We start from the raw sequence: 15,689 nt of genomic DNA on the forward strand, positions 1-15,689 counted from the left end.
TTTTATGTTGTCTTGCCATCGTTTTCTCTTTCTCTTCTTCTTTTTTATGATACTGTTCCCAATAGAAAGCAGGTCTTTGCGAGCCCCGAAGACCTTGTTTATATGGCCATAAATGTTTAAATGCGTTTTTTTTTGTTTTTTTTTTTTACAATAGTTAGCATGTCATCTTGGGGTCCAATCGCTGCAATAACCCTGTCTCTAATTTCTTGGTATGTGATGCGGTCTTTAAATGTGAAACGGCCTTAGGCAACTGCAACCTATGCAGCCGCAGTGGGCCCCGCACTTTTATATAGGTCCCGCACTAATTCAAGGTGTATATTAATTCAAGGCATATATAAAATACCAAATTCGCAAAATCCCTGTTAGAAATTATTGCTTATAAAAGTTACACTGCTTTCCCATTAAGCTACATTGTTGCATTCATATTTTTAATAGTTCCATGTTTTAACAATAGGCCTACCAGTAACTGCGGCATCTGGTGAAAGAAGCAATAATATTCTCGCACCTCAAACTAATTACGAATTAGGCTACTTTACGAAGATAGATTGAGCATGATATAGCTGTGTAGGAAACTGAATTTTGTTGATATATACCTATAGGTCTACTGTACAAACTTTTACCATTCGCAAGACTCGTAAAGTAAATTTTCTTGTAACTTTGTACTTAGTACAGAATGAATAAAATGTAAAAACGAATTTATTGTCTAATACAATTAAACCTTAATTTTCACTTATTATTCTTATCTCTACCCAGACTGGGCCCTGCGCGATCCGTTTCGCATTATATGGCCCCGCAATTGTTAGGGCCGGCCCTGCGAGTATCACTACTCTCCACTCTCTTAGCTTAAGTAAAAATTACTTACACTCGAATCACTATTTGTCTGCTTTTCAGTTAAATTCTTACTTGAAATATTTATATTTGATAGGCTGTATGATATTTTTTGGCCTGGGCACTATTGTATTATTGCATCCTGCAAATCGTAATGCTCACATAATATTTTAGCCGTACACACTTTGCACTTTTAATAAAAGAAGTTGATTATATCGCAAAGACCTTCCTTCAGGCCAGTACCAAGAAAAAGGGGCAGACAATGAAAGCGATGGGAATGCCTCAAAGAGTGGGCAGGTCTACTACAGGAAGAGATCTTAATTAGGGCGAAAGACATATAAAGAGAGGAATGGAGGAATAAGACGATCAATAGATTATGTATGATGCCCAACGGTTCAGCAGAGTAAATCGAGATATGTGAAGGTAATTATAGCTATGTAATTTAAAAGGTTTAATTAGGATAAATTTTGTGCACTTTTTTTTTTGCAATGTGAAATCATGTTTCTATTCACTTGTAGAACGAGTTATTTATTTATTATTTATATTTAGTTAGAAACAAAGATACTTGACATGGTTTAGAATCGACAATTTATCATGAAAATCCCCAATGCCTTGCACGCGCACATCGATGCATTAATTATTAATAATTAAGGCACACTCCTCGTTCCATATGCTAGGACAAATTTGTACAAATGCTCCTTCTTCCCTAGTGCTATTAGAGCATTGAATAGGTTGCCTGCGAGCTATAATAGACAGGAAAACCAGTATCTTGACCAGAATTTAGGTCATTGGTTAACATGCATGACGCGTAGGACGTAATCATCTTTTTTTTTTTTTTTGAAGTAACGTCTGTAAGATAAGAATCATGCTGCGGCATTTTGTAACCCGTTGACTACTGTCTCGTTCCACAAGTAAAATATACTCAACTACTTAGCAATAAATGGTTGCCTGGCCGTGCGGTTTGCGCGCTGGACTGTTGTTTGGATTCATCGATGGTCCCGGGTTCAAACCCTGCCCGCTCCCATCCCCCGTCGTCCTGTGGGAGATTTGGACTAGATGAAGTAAACTATCTTCAACTCTGAATTTTAAGGAACATCCGAAACATGTTAAACAAAACAAACATTTTTACAATGGCAATAAACTTGTTTTTCACCGTATGTTTGTCTATAAATGGCAACAGGTACTATTATCGATCTGATTATGTCCCCTTGGTTGTTGTAACTATGGCTGAATAAATTTTTGTTAACTGTGACAGTTTGTTTGGCTTAAATTATAAAACTAGATCTAGATTCTAGATCTGAATATGTTTTTTTCTCATCATGAATTCATAACAGATATCTAGATCTAGAGGCTAGTCTAGTCAACATAATTTTCGGCATGCTACTGCTACAATCATGAGAAGAGTCATGGCAGCTGCGGCATCTGCTAGCTATAAACTGAAAGGTACGATTCACTAGACTCTACTCTAAAACTCTAGTGAGTCTATAATTAATATATAGATTGGAGCTATCTAGATCTCTATATTATATACTAGTTGATACTTATGCTGTGCTATGGTTGAAATAGTTGGTATGTTTATTTTGCATGGAACGCTTTTTATCCTTAAATAGCCTGCATTACAACACACACCATGACCCCCACACAATTTTCTGGTTCTCAAATGTATGACTCCTTTATTGTCTTTCATCTTTCAATTGAATGACCCCTAATTCCTTAATATAGAGCAGTGATGCCCAACCTTACTCGTCCTGCGGGCCATTTTAATTTCCAACACTCGTGTCGCGGGCCACATAAACGAAAAGATACAAACACGAAATGAAATTAACCTGAAACTATTTGATTAGAAGCCGTGAAATTAGTACCCGTAGGTAAACAATCTTTTATTCATGGCTCAAATCAAGAATGCTGCCATATCTGTTTCATAATGCCGTTTATACGTTGTTGTTTTTTTTTTAAAACAACTCCACTTTCTTTATAAACAAACATGTTGGTTCATTATGTTCTACAAGTAATGATCCGTTCACTTTTCCTAGTAGATTCTCCATTCAGAAATGTTAAAGGTCATGGGAACAATCCATTCGAGAACAAATGAAGGGCCTAATGTAGGTAAAGATACATTTTTAACCTTTTTTTTTTTGGAAAAAAAAATGGGGGATTTTCTATACTTTGTGCCGACGTATCGGTGGGCCGGATGTAACCACTTCTTGGGCCGGATCTGGCCCGCGGGCCGTATTTTGGGCATCACTGATATAGAGTATAGAAAAAACACTTCTTAGGACCATCAGTTGTACTGTAGCCTTCTCGTCTGCCTGTATTATAACGCCCCTTCTACACCACACACTATTTTAAAATGAAACGCCTCTCCCCAAACAACACACTTGTTTGCGCTTATATCCTCCAACAGAATGGCTGCTCCTACTCATACACAAACAAACCACACAAGTACAAAATTAAATGGAGTTGTTAGATTTATAACAAATATTCACATTTGACTAGAGTAACACCTTTGGTAAAATCACTTCAGGACAGAAGACTAAAAAGTAAAGCAGCAATAGTACATGAAATACTAAACCATAAGTTACAAATAAAATACAAAAACACAACCTAATAAAATGCTCAGAAATGCACTAAGATAAAAAAACAACATATATATGTATTTCATATTCCATATATGCTAAGACCAACTTCTACAAGTGCACCTTCTTCACCAAAGTCTTTAGACCATTAATTCTCTATTCAACATGCAGGTTTAGATTAACACATACATTTGTGTAGTTCATTATTATTTTCTTTTTTGAAGGAATGTCTGTAATTGATAAGATGTGATGGGTGGTGTGATGGTTTGTTAAACTAAATTTTTCAGATCTTTCTGGTCAGCAGCTGCCCTTAGCAGAATATCAAGAGAGAGGCTGGTCCATTCTTTCATGCTGTCCAACCCTCATTTTTGGATAACCTTTTCTTTCGTAGGATGCTATTTGACAGTGAGGCATGTCTTACAGTATGACTGAACCAGCTGAGCTTTCTGCTCATCGCAGTATTGAAGAGTTCCAGCCAGAGTGTTGACTTGTGAAAGTACAAACCCATTTATTTTTATTTTCCTGACATTTCATTATGTTACGATTCTCTCTTTCCTAATCAGGCATTCTGTAAACAACTGCTCAACACACAATACATCAACACAAGAACTTGACAACAAAAATTCCAAATAATCTGGTACTTTAATAATGAGCAAATAAAACAGCCAATATGACACAATTGGCAACACAATAAACTACTACATATGTTTCACTGTACATCACCGTACTAAACACTACTGTCTCTTCCTGGACTCGGACATTTCACTCGAGGACTGCACCAGGATCAACTTCATGTCAGACTAACAGTCCCGGTCTCCTCACTGTCCTATGGTGAACTGCTCTGCCTTACACTCTGTCTCTGGTCCACAAAGGCTTCTGATCACATGACCATAACACAGGTCATATTCACGTGCAAAGTTCACACAAGTACTGTCCGTTGTCCATCGATATAGCACACCAAACTGGACTGTGTCACATAAGTGAGCTGATCATACAATTAACCCTATCGTGTAGCCAATTGGGTTACAACAGTATAATATTATATCATTTACTTAATTATATTTTCAACAGGCCAAATTAGGACAGAGGGTTTGGACAAATCACCATCATTAAGTCCTAGCCCACCTAGAGCCAGGCGCTATGGGACCAATGGTCGAAGTGGGAATCAGTCAGACTCTGATTCTGGAATAACTGCTGCCATGCATGACTTAAACCTAGGACAACGATCCAGAACACCGCCAAAGCAATTTGAAACTCGGTAATAGTTTATATTGAAATGTTTTTTTAAAATATTGCACCTTATTTTTATTTTTTTTTTGGTTTATGTTATTCTGTAAGATGGTGATTCTAAATTGGGAAGGAGGGGGGAGATTGTAGTGGAGATTTTATATAATTTCTGCTTTGATGGATATATATATATATTGTTACTCTGTGATGTGCACTGTCATCTAGTTTCCGCAGAAGTTATGCACTGTTAGGAACTAGACTAGAGATGAAAGTTGACATAAGACAGGAAACAATAGAGTTCTGCTTAGATTGAGCAGCTTTAGAAGGAATTATGCCAAAGACATGCTCTGTGTTATGTTCTGACCTATCTTCATTGAGTTATCTCCCTTAAAGCTATTACGACATATATATATATATATATATATATATATATATATATATACACACACCTTAAAAATTCTTTAAGGCTGTTTGGATTACATACAATGTCATCGAGTATATATATTGTAACATGGTTAATCCCATGGCAAAATATGAAGGTAACAGCTGGGGTTGCCTATCGACAGGAAATACACTGCATTTCTCATTAATCTTTGGACTCAAAAGACAAGCCTTATTATTATAAGTAAATTCATAACATCGTTGTCATTTACATCATGTTTAAAATATATTTTAAAGTGCAACACGTTACATATTGTCTTCTGAAAGCATGCGTTTTCTTTTTAAAATGAATTATATACATATTTTTGACACATATTTATAAACCTAAGCAAATGAATTAATTTTTTTTTCTTTAAAATTTTGTCTTTTTCTATATTTATTTATCTAATTGATGAAATTAATTTTTTTTAAATGTTATTAACAACAAAGGAGAACATTTGGCTCAAATGGCAACTGCATGATACTGAGAAATTTACGTGACGTGGCTAATATGTTGAAAGAGGAACAAGCGAAAAATGTTGTCATTGTGGCGGGAGCTGGAATTTCAACTCCTAGCGGCATTCCTGACTTCAGGTGTGTGGTATATGTTCTCTCACTGCCATATCTCTATGGGCTGAGTTTAAGTCTAGAAGATTTTAGAATTGAAATGCAAAGTCCCCCACTATATGGTTTATGACCTAAATCAAAAGTAAATTTGTTAAAAATTCTCACCTTTTTTTTTTAACTTTTAGTTTTTACAAAGCTTGTATTAACTCTGTCTGTCTGCCTGGTAAAAAGTTAATACACATTATTTCTTCCACACCCAATCTTAGACCAAGTTGAAATTTTGCAGTTATTTATATTACCTGACAAAACAAGAATCAATTAAAAAAAAATTAACCAGTTAGTTAATTAACTATTTTTAATTAATTATTTTGTTTGGTATCGAACAAGGGAAAGACAGATGTAGTGATATAAGTTGAATTAGTCCCCTTGAGGAGGCTTGAGTTAGTTTTTTTTATGCATATACAAAATGATCACTGTAACTTTCACTCAGATACCCCTTTCTTCTCCCCCACCCCTCCCTTTTCTCAACTGGTCCCGACGAGTGATAATATCATAGTACATTGAGAAAGCTAAAAGCATAAAATTGCTCTAAACAAAAACAATGGATAAAAATATTTCTAATCACACAGATTTATTAGTGTAAGTCTAGATCTATTACAAATTTAATGACATGACTGATCCAAACTAATTGATACAATTACACTTAATATAAGCTTTGTTTTTTTTTTTTTTTTTTTTTTTAAGTTTTTTTTTATGTTTTTCTTGTTTTCTTTATTCTCTAAAGCTAAATAAAAAAATAAGATCAAAAACAAAAAAAACTTAGTCATGTGACTATCACAATACATTAGAAGCCAGGACAGTTCCCTCTGTAATAATCCACCACAAAATTATGTGCATTCAATAAACTTCTTAGAACTCGTGTTCTTGACATAAGTTACACAATTTCTCCTCATTTCTATAATTAAGTACTACATCACACATCTTTTGACAGAACTCCTGGTACGGGGCTATACGACAACCTACAGCGCTATAACGTACCATATCCAGAAGCCATCTTTGACATTGATTTCTTTCATCATAATCCTCATCCATTTTTTGCCTTGGCCAAAGAGCTGTATCCATCAGGGAAGTATCGACCAAACTACATCCATTACTTTGCCAGACTGCTGAATGACAGGGGTATGCTGCTGAGAATGTACACACAAAACATTGACGGGTTAGAAAGATGTAAGTATTTTCATTCTTTTTTTTATATCAGTGTGTAAACCAGTTCTAGAGTAAACAAAAAAAAAGTTCCCCTTTCAGTGCTTGTGATCTATAGGGCAGATAATGTTAAGGTCATCTGTTTCTGTGGCCCCTGGTTAATGAGGGTGTCATATGGCCAGCACAACGACCAATTGCCTTTACTTTTCCCTAACTAATGTCAGGTACCCATTACAGCTGGGAGGACTCAGAGGTGCCCAAATCCCAAAATTAAAAATCCCAGTCTTCATCAGGATTCGAACCCAGGACCTTTGGTACAGAAGCCAGGTGCTTTACCACTTAGCCATCGAGCCACCAAACCAGTTGTAAAGATATATTTAATAAATGTTTAAAGTGAAGTCCTGAGACATAAAACAGCAGCATTATAGGATTATAATTTTACAGAATTGCGTGACAGACTTCAATGGAATATTAAGATGCCCTCCAAGTAGGATACAATTCATTACCTGCTCTTTGAAGAAAATGTTAAATTATTTGAAAGATTTGAATCTTTTTATTGGACAGCATCACAATTGTGAATAACTAGATTTGTATGTTGTGACTTATTGACTAGCTTACAATCAATCTATCAATATGATGCCATATTGAGTACCTTGCATTATAATCCACATCATGTACTATCAGCTAACTTGCAAATATGTACATCAAGTTATGTTGACTAACTGGCAATGCATTGAAATCAAGTTTGATAAAATATGTCACATTATTTTCCACATCCTACTTGTATGGCATGATTAGGAATCAGTTATTTGTTTCATCGAAAGGAAATGTTTTGACTTAGAGACAATGACGTGATTAGTGAAAACAAGACGAGGATTTTAGGAAGAATGGCTAAATGTAAACAGACTACTTTTGACGGCTGTAGAGAAAGAAATTGTAATGGATGTAGAGATTTAGCTTGACACCATTCAACTGTTCCCTTTGTTATTATTAAACTTCTTGTTTGACATGCGCTATCAGCGTCGACTATCTTATATTGTTGGCCTTTTGCCTGTGTTATTTGATTCATTTTTTAATGTTAACTCTATTGGACTTGTTTGCATAATACACGTCGTGGAAGCACATAACGTACTAAATCAACTAACTTGCAATGCATCATTATCCAACCATATCAACTTGTACTGTATCATCATTACATCAACCAACTTACACTGTATTTTATCATCATATCATATTGACTGACTTGGCTTGCTTGTCTCTGTATGTTTATAATATCACTAAACTTGTACTTTGTTTCCCTAGTGGCTGGAGTTCCTCCAGATAAACTAGTGGAGGCTCATGGAACATTCTCTGCTGCAACGTGTGTGGTGTGCCATGAGAAATACAGAGGATCTGAAATTAAAGTAACACTCTTTTTTTCTTACATGTTACCTATTTGTTACAAGCATTTAGTTTTTATCATTTCAACAAGACTCCTGAAAATATTTTAGTTGCTGAGTCCTGATGGGAGTTTTTTTTTTTTAGTTTTTTTTTTTTAATTTTGGAATAAAAGTAAGTCTACCCATTATCATAAAACTTGTCAACAGATACAACTCACCTTGACTCTCACATAGAGTTTTTAAATAAAACAAATCATTTAGTCAATTCTCGATTGAAAACTGTTTAACAACAATTTGAACTACTTTCATGTTTATTTCTTCCCTTTAGGATTCCATCTTTGATGACAAACTTCCGAAGTGCAAAAAGAGAGGTTGTTACGTGAGTGATTTATTTTTCAGAATTGACTTTTTTTGGCTTTCGGTAATTTAGTTTAATTTTGGTTGTGTAGTTTCTGAAATTACTCTTGTCCTGGAGTAATGTGGAAACTTAACTATCTTAATTACAATCTGTCAGACTTTGGCTATTTCTAAGCATAAGTATTCTGTTTCCTTTAGGGAATCATCAAACCAGATATTGTTTTCTTTGGTGAAGAGCTACCGAAAAGATTCTACTTTTACTTGAAGGACATGTTACAGACAGACATGGTGCTCATTCTTGGCACATCTTTAGAGGTAAAAAAACAAAAAAAAAACACCATTGTTGTTGGTCGATTCTTTACACTCTTAAGTTTGCATTGGAATTTGAGCAAAAGTTTGCAGGAAAAAGATTTCCATAAAGTTAATTAATTTATTTGTATATGGGCTCATTTTTTTTTTCATCTTCCAAAGGAATGACCTACATTGTATACTAAAACAGACCACCATCATCACACACTTTTTGTCCTTTGAATTCTAGTAGCCCTTCTTTGGTTTGCTCCTCCCTTAAAACAGTTTAGAAGGGGACACCACTTTCTATAATTTATTCCCCAGCCTAAGCCTTCATGTATAATCACTTTGTCTACTCTAATGGAACAGACTGACTGAAAGAAAACCCCTTTCAAACAATTAGGACCACACACATTCATTCTTCAGTTATTCTATTCTTTTCTTTGCTTTATCTAATTGAGCAGACCGAGAGGAAACCTCCCTTCCACCAAAAGCCTTCTAACGCATAATGGGTATTTCTTTGTTTTGTCAGTTGTAGATGTGGACTTGAGATCCATCCTAATTTATTGCTTACACTCAAACTTTTTTGCCTTGTCTTTTTTTTTTAGCTCATAAAGAAAAAGCACCATTGTTTTGCCTTCACCAACTTTATACAAAAAATACAGAGCCCTTCCTCATACACATTTGGTCAACATACAAACTCTGTCCATTCTTTGGCTCTTGGGTTTCAGTTACTCTCTTTCCATGGAATATTCTAGAAAGAAGAGTTCTTCTACAAAAGCTCCACCCCCACCCCCAACTCACACACACACACTGACCATGACATTTCTTCATCAGTTCTAGATTTAGGCTCTAGCACATAACCACTTCTTTTTGCCCTCTCCAAATTCTTTGTCCCATCAGTTGTAACCATAAAGATAAAATATGCCCAATCTGCCCCCCCCCCCCCCCCCCCCCCGCTTTTCCCTTCCACTCTATACAAAAACACAAAAGTCTTATTTTGAATTCATGCACATCATAATTCTTTATTAAGCTGCATATTTATATTTGTCCAAAGCTGAGACATGCAAATACTCAGAACCTTTTAAGTTTTTACATCACATACATCTCATGGAAATGAAACTAATTGGCTCAATGGAAATGAAATTAATTGGCTCAGTAGAAATGACATTATTTGGCTCAATGGTAATGAAATTAATTGGCTATATAGAAATGAAATTAATTGGCTCAAATGGAAATGAAATTAATTGGCTCAAAATTGAATGTAATGATTTCTCAATCATTTTTTTTTTTGGGAAGCGTGGTCGAGAGGCTAAGTACCCTTGAACTTGGCTTGGCTACCTATGAAGGGGGCTCGAGGATTGACACCCAATTCGAGCAGAGTTGTGTTTACTGAGCGCCCAAAGGCAGCACGGAAAACCTCCCAGATATTCCCTCCCCCAACTGGTCAACAAATCTGAGCATGCAGTAAGCATGAAAGTAGCGCTATATAAAAGCTATAATTATTATTATTTTTGCTTATTTCATTTTTAAAATTGAGATCATTGCATTATTTACTCTTAAATTGTTATTTTCTAGTATTTAGAGGAGATAACTTTCATTTAAACTGTAATTGTATTCTTGTCCATTCCCTTGACACAACTGAGTATCAATGACATCTACAAGAACTTTGCTCCAAAAAAAAGAGCCTAAAATCCTTTTAAACTCTTAACTCTTATATTGTTTGCATTCCCAGGTTCAGCCTTTTGCTGGTATCATTGACACAGTGAGGTGGACAGTACCCAGAGTCTTATTTAACAGGAATGCTGTTGGACCGTTTAAGCATGGCAAGAGAGCCAAAGATTTCGTAGCTGAAGGTAGATTCACATTTTAATTTAGATGACTTTATTAATAGTGATGTAGTAGGGCAGCATTGTTACATTGGTGTCAGAGCCTGATCATCACTACAAAGTAAGACAAATATACATTCAAAACAATATTTGAAGATAAAGAAAAAAAATATCACTTAGTATTTGAAAACATTTACCCAACACCAGCCAATCTTCACAAAGTTAGATAAGTAACATTTTAACAGCCAATAGTCTCAAAGTTAGATAACTCACATTTTAACAGCCAATTATCTCAAAGCTAGGTAAGTCACATTTTAACAGCCAATTATCTCAAAGCTAGGTAAGTCACATTATAACAGCCAATTATCTCAAAGCTAGATAAGTCACATTTTAACAGCCAATCTTCACAAAGTTAGATAAGTCACACTTTAACAGTAGCAGGTCATTGATGTTCTAAAACATTTTTTTCTGATTCAAAGCATCTCCCCTCCCAGTAGGTCATTGAATTTCATATAATATTTTTATGTTCATTTTTAGAAAATAGTTTGAATGGGGGAGAGGTAGAAACAGGTTAGGTAAACTTTCATCTCTCCATTTTGTAATTCTACAATATATACTGATATGCAAACATTGAAAACCAAGTGTACCTAAACATAAACTACCAACTTCAAGTACACCAACATATCTCATTACCATCTACGAGAGTCACACACTATCCAGCATTTATCACCCACCATAGGAGTCTATGACATCAACATAACTGCTAATGTATTAAAGTAGTGTGTGTTGCTATGACAACTCTGCATATCTTTGTGCTGCAGGTGATTTGTTGGAAAGTCTACAAAGTTTCGTCACTATGGCTGGTATGAAAGAAGATATGGTGGACTTGATCACCCAGTCAGAGGGAACATTTAGATTAGTAAGTTGCTAGACATCTCTTACTTTCTTTTAACTGAGAAATAATTTCTTTCATTAGCCCTAATGTAACTTGATGCGTTTTCTTTAGTGTAAGTCTTATGATGGACATGCAAAACAATTTGCAAAGCAACCAATTCGGTTCACATTTTTTAACAGTTTTTTTCTTTGTAAACTTTAAAAGACATCATTCATTGATCATCATCATCAAACCCCCTTTCAGTGAGAGCTTGAGAGGCTCAAATTATTCATTGATAGAAGGGTCATGGTCACTTCCAAACTAAGGGGATCTTAGGTTTAAATCATCCACAGACTGAGATATCAAGATTTTTAGGGTGTCCCTAAGTCCACCTAACTTTAATGGGTACCTGCCATTAGTTGGGAAAAGTAAAAGCAGATTGCTGTTCTTGTCACATGACACCCTCGTTAACTTTCATCCTCAAAAACATATCTTTACAGCATCTGCCCCACGGATCGTTAAGTCTGAAAGGGTCATCTTTTATTTGTTTGAATTCAGTGATAGTGCTGTAAAATAAATGCTTATTTTTGTTTTTGTTTTTCAGGCTGCTCCTCCTCCTCCTGTCGAGACCCCTCTCGCTGTAAGCAAGGCAGCAGGCTCCACACAAACAAACTCAGTACTAGCCGCCATGTGGCGTCAAAATGCAAGAGCTGATTTGTATTCAGACTCAGACTCCAGTGAGTCCTCAAACTCCTTAGATTCAGACTCTGATTCATCATCCAGTTCAGAAAAGCTTGCTGACATTTCACAGAAAGCCAAGAATGGGCCCATTCAGCAAATCAGAAGTGAGAACTCGCTGGACAAGGGTGGAGCCACCTCTGCCAAAAAGCCCCCAGTTGTAGGAGCTAAGCCTCCTACAGGGAAAAATAGAAATAATTCCGCTAACAATAATTCAGGTCAAAGTAGAAACTTTTCCACTCTTCTTTCTCGGAGAAAAGAAAACGGTCAGCCACCAACTCCTGTACTGTCGAGGAAACCAGACAGTAGCCAGTGCGACACAACACCCCTCCGTGCCCCGGTGAGAAAAAAGCAGCTGGAAGCAACTTTAAATATTGACAGGAAGCCCCCTCCAGGATCCCATCCAACCAAGCCTAGATCCCATTCTGTTAACCAAGCCATACCTGAAAAAGCCCATGCCAAAAAAGTTGGAGGTTTTCGTTCTGTTATTGACCGAGTGCGCTCATCAAAACCCCCGGCTAAATTAACCTACCAGCATCGGCCGTCTCCAAAACCAGCTTACGATGCACGCATCCTTTCATACAATGCCAGTATATCAAGTAGTTCTGATGATGATGACGATGATTATCATGATGAAATTGACGATGACTCAACATCTGATGATTCGAGATAAACTTTTGCTGCTGCCAAAACCTTTTGTTCTGTGTTAATTTTTTTTTTTTTTAGATTTAAAAACTTTTGTATGCATTTAGTTCTAATTATTTCACATTTTTTGGGTTAAGATTGTGTAATTATGTTTTTTTTTAATGACTATCTAATTTATGTAATTAACAGATGTGCCATTTGTTGACATTATTGAACTGTTGAGCTATTGTGTCCGTGCGATAATTTTACATTTTGAAGTCAAATTGTGCCATGTAAAATATTCATGAACTACTCATACATTGAATGTGATATATCACTATTTAAAAATCATTTTTACTTTTATATAGAGAGATAAATATCAGCTGTATTATATAAAAAAAACAACAACTATTTTTCAGCCTTTAAAAGTTTGATCCCATGGTCATGTCTTCAAGGAGACAAACTACTAAAATTCTTTACAGTGTAACGTGATTCCAAACTGGCTAGTTATCAAAATGAAGGTCTTTGAAGAGTTTCTTGATTAAACTCATGGCATCATATCATACGCTAGCAATGGCCATCATTACAATCATGCAAGCCTAAATCAAACTTATACAGTTCGCAGTTTACGATATGTCGTTACATTTTGTTTTGATGTGTATATCTTCTTTTTGGCTCTACAAAAAAAAAACACCTTCTAGAAAAAGAAATAAAATTAAATTCATTTCTAAAAGTCATTTCCTCACCTAGTACTTAAATATCATTTCAAGCTAGTTTTTATATCATTCAAAATGAACTACTCCTTAAGCCATTCTTTCTAGTGAATTAATCATTTTGTCAAGTCCATTGGATGAATTTGGACTTCTGCTAGACTCTCCATTGTTTAAAATTTAGCAATATTTTATGAAGCTTCTGCTAGACTTTTGTTATCAAACCTCTCCATTAGATAAATTTGGACTAATGTAAGACTCATGTTATCATACCTCTGCATTAGATAAATTTGGACTTATGTAAGACTCATGTTATCAAACCTCTGCATTAGATAAATTATGTAAGACTCTCATGTTATCAAACCTCTGCATTAGATAAATTTAGAACCTCTGTAGACTCTCATGTTATCAAAGCTCTACATTGTTTAAATTTAGAGCCTCTGCTAGACTCTCATGTTATTAAAGCTCTACATTGTTTAAACTTATTACATTGTGATGAGGAATCTGCTAAATTCTCATGTTGTTAGACCTCTACCGATACCAACTCTCCATGATGATCTGCTAAACTCTTGTGTTGTAAGCCTTGACAAAGAAAAAGTATTCATATAATGCTGTGGTAAAATGACTCTCAATATTGTGATTTATAATGTATACAGAAGGAGTTCACATCGTGAGCTCAGTTTTATTTAGTATTCAAACGACTCTTTTTTTTTATTACATAAACATGAAATATATTCAAGTATTTATATATTTTATTGATGAACAAGTCTGTGACAAATTTTTTCTATATATTTGTAGTGATATTTTTAGTGTTGTACTATTGTTTTTAAATACACCTCTCACTGGTTTTACTGCAAGTCTCTTTAGAAAATTAATTTAAAAAATGTTCCCAACCACATTCTTTAGAAAACAAAAAATGTTCCCAACCACATTCTTTAGAAATCAAAAAATGTTCCCAACCACATTCTTTAGAAAGCAAAAAATGTTCCTAACCATATTCTTTAGAAAGCAAAAAAAATGTTCCTAACCACATTCTTTAGAAAGCAAAAAATGTTCCCAACCACATTCTTTAGAAAACAAAAAATTTTCCCAACCACATTCTTTAGAAAACAAAAAATGTTCCCAACCACATTCTTTAGAAAGCAAAAAATGTTCCTAACCATATTCTTTAGAAAGCAAAAAAATGTTCCTAACCACATTCTTTAGAAAGCAAAAAATGTTCCCAACCACATTCTTTAGAAAGCAAAAAATTTTCCCAACCACATTCTTTAGAAAACAAAAAATGTTCCCAACCACATTCTTTAGAAAACAAAAAATGTTCCCAACCACATTCTTGTTCAATCACCTAACATTGCTCTGTATTTTATTGATTAATTGATTATTTTTCTTGCAAACGCAGTATATATATATTTTATCTTTTTACTATTGCTGTAGTGATTCCTATTTTATTTTACTATTGCAGTATGCTGGATGTTATGTTTGAAATTACTTTTGCAATAAAGAAATACTGGTAAACAATTGTAGCCATTCTGTTGTACTAATTGACCACATAAGTATTAAGGATAGATTCAGTTCTATCTAATGATATAAACACACTTTGTTTCAACTGGTTATCGCCAGTTTGTACAGCTACCAGCTCAGACAAAATATTTAATCCCTGTAGGTGTGTTGTAATAGAATCTTTGTCTTTAAATATATTTTTTTGCAATCCCCCCCCTCCCCTTTTTTGGTCTTGTTAGTGTTATGATTCTCCTCCCATTCTCATGGTAAATTTGTATGAACTAATTATTGTGATTTTTAATCTAGTGATTTTTAATCTGACATCTCTGTTATAAGAAGTATTAACAATGTTGTTAAACTATCACATCCGAGTTAAATAGACATTATATTGATAGATTTACATTTACTATTGACCTTTTTTTTTTTTACCCCACATCGTCCCAATAACACACACATCTACAGTGTATAACCTCTAGGACATACACTTTGACTATCATATCAATGACATACCCACACATATTGGTCTGTTACATTTCAGTTATACATGTTTTCTGATGGTGTATCACATC

General features: G+C 34.9%; 1 protein-coding gene across 1 annotated transcript; it reads left to right on the forward strand.

The window, feature by feature from the left end:
• Positions 1-2,014: 2,014 nt before the first annotated feature.
• On the forward strand, positions 2,015-14,791 carry LOC106050776 (NAD-dependent protein deacetylase sirtuin-2-like). The gene is made up of 10 exons (XM_056044625.1): positions 2,015-2,271; positions 4,476-4,662; positions 5,502-5,645; positions 6,610-6,845; positions 8,124-8,224; positions 8,529-8,579; positions 8,756-8,872; positions 10,581-10,701; positions 11,496-11,593; positions 12,153-14,791. The coding sequence occupies exons 1-10, from the start codon at positions 2,223-2,225 to the stop codon at positions 12,957-12,959; spliced, it is 1,911 nt and encodes a 636-aa protein (XP_055900600.1). The 5' UTR covers positions 2,015-2,222; the 3' UTR covers positions 12,960-14,791.
• The last annotated feature ends 898 nt before the right edge of the window (positions 14,792-15,689 follow it).

The sequence above is a fragment of the Biomphalaria glabrata genome, chromosome 10 (genome assembly GCF_947242115.1).
Source record: "Biomphalaria glabrata chromosome 10, xgBioGlab47.1, whole genome shotgun sequence".
In the NCBI taxonomy this organism is placed as follows: domain Eukaryota; kingdom Metazoa; phylum Mollusca; class Gastropoda; family Planorbidae; genus Biomphalaria; species Biomphalaria glabrata.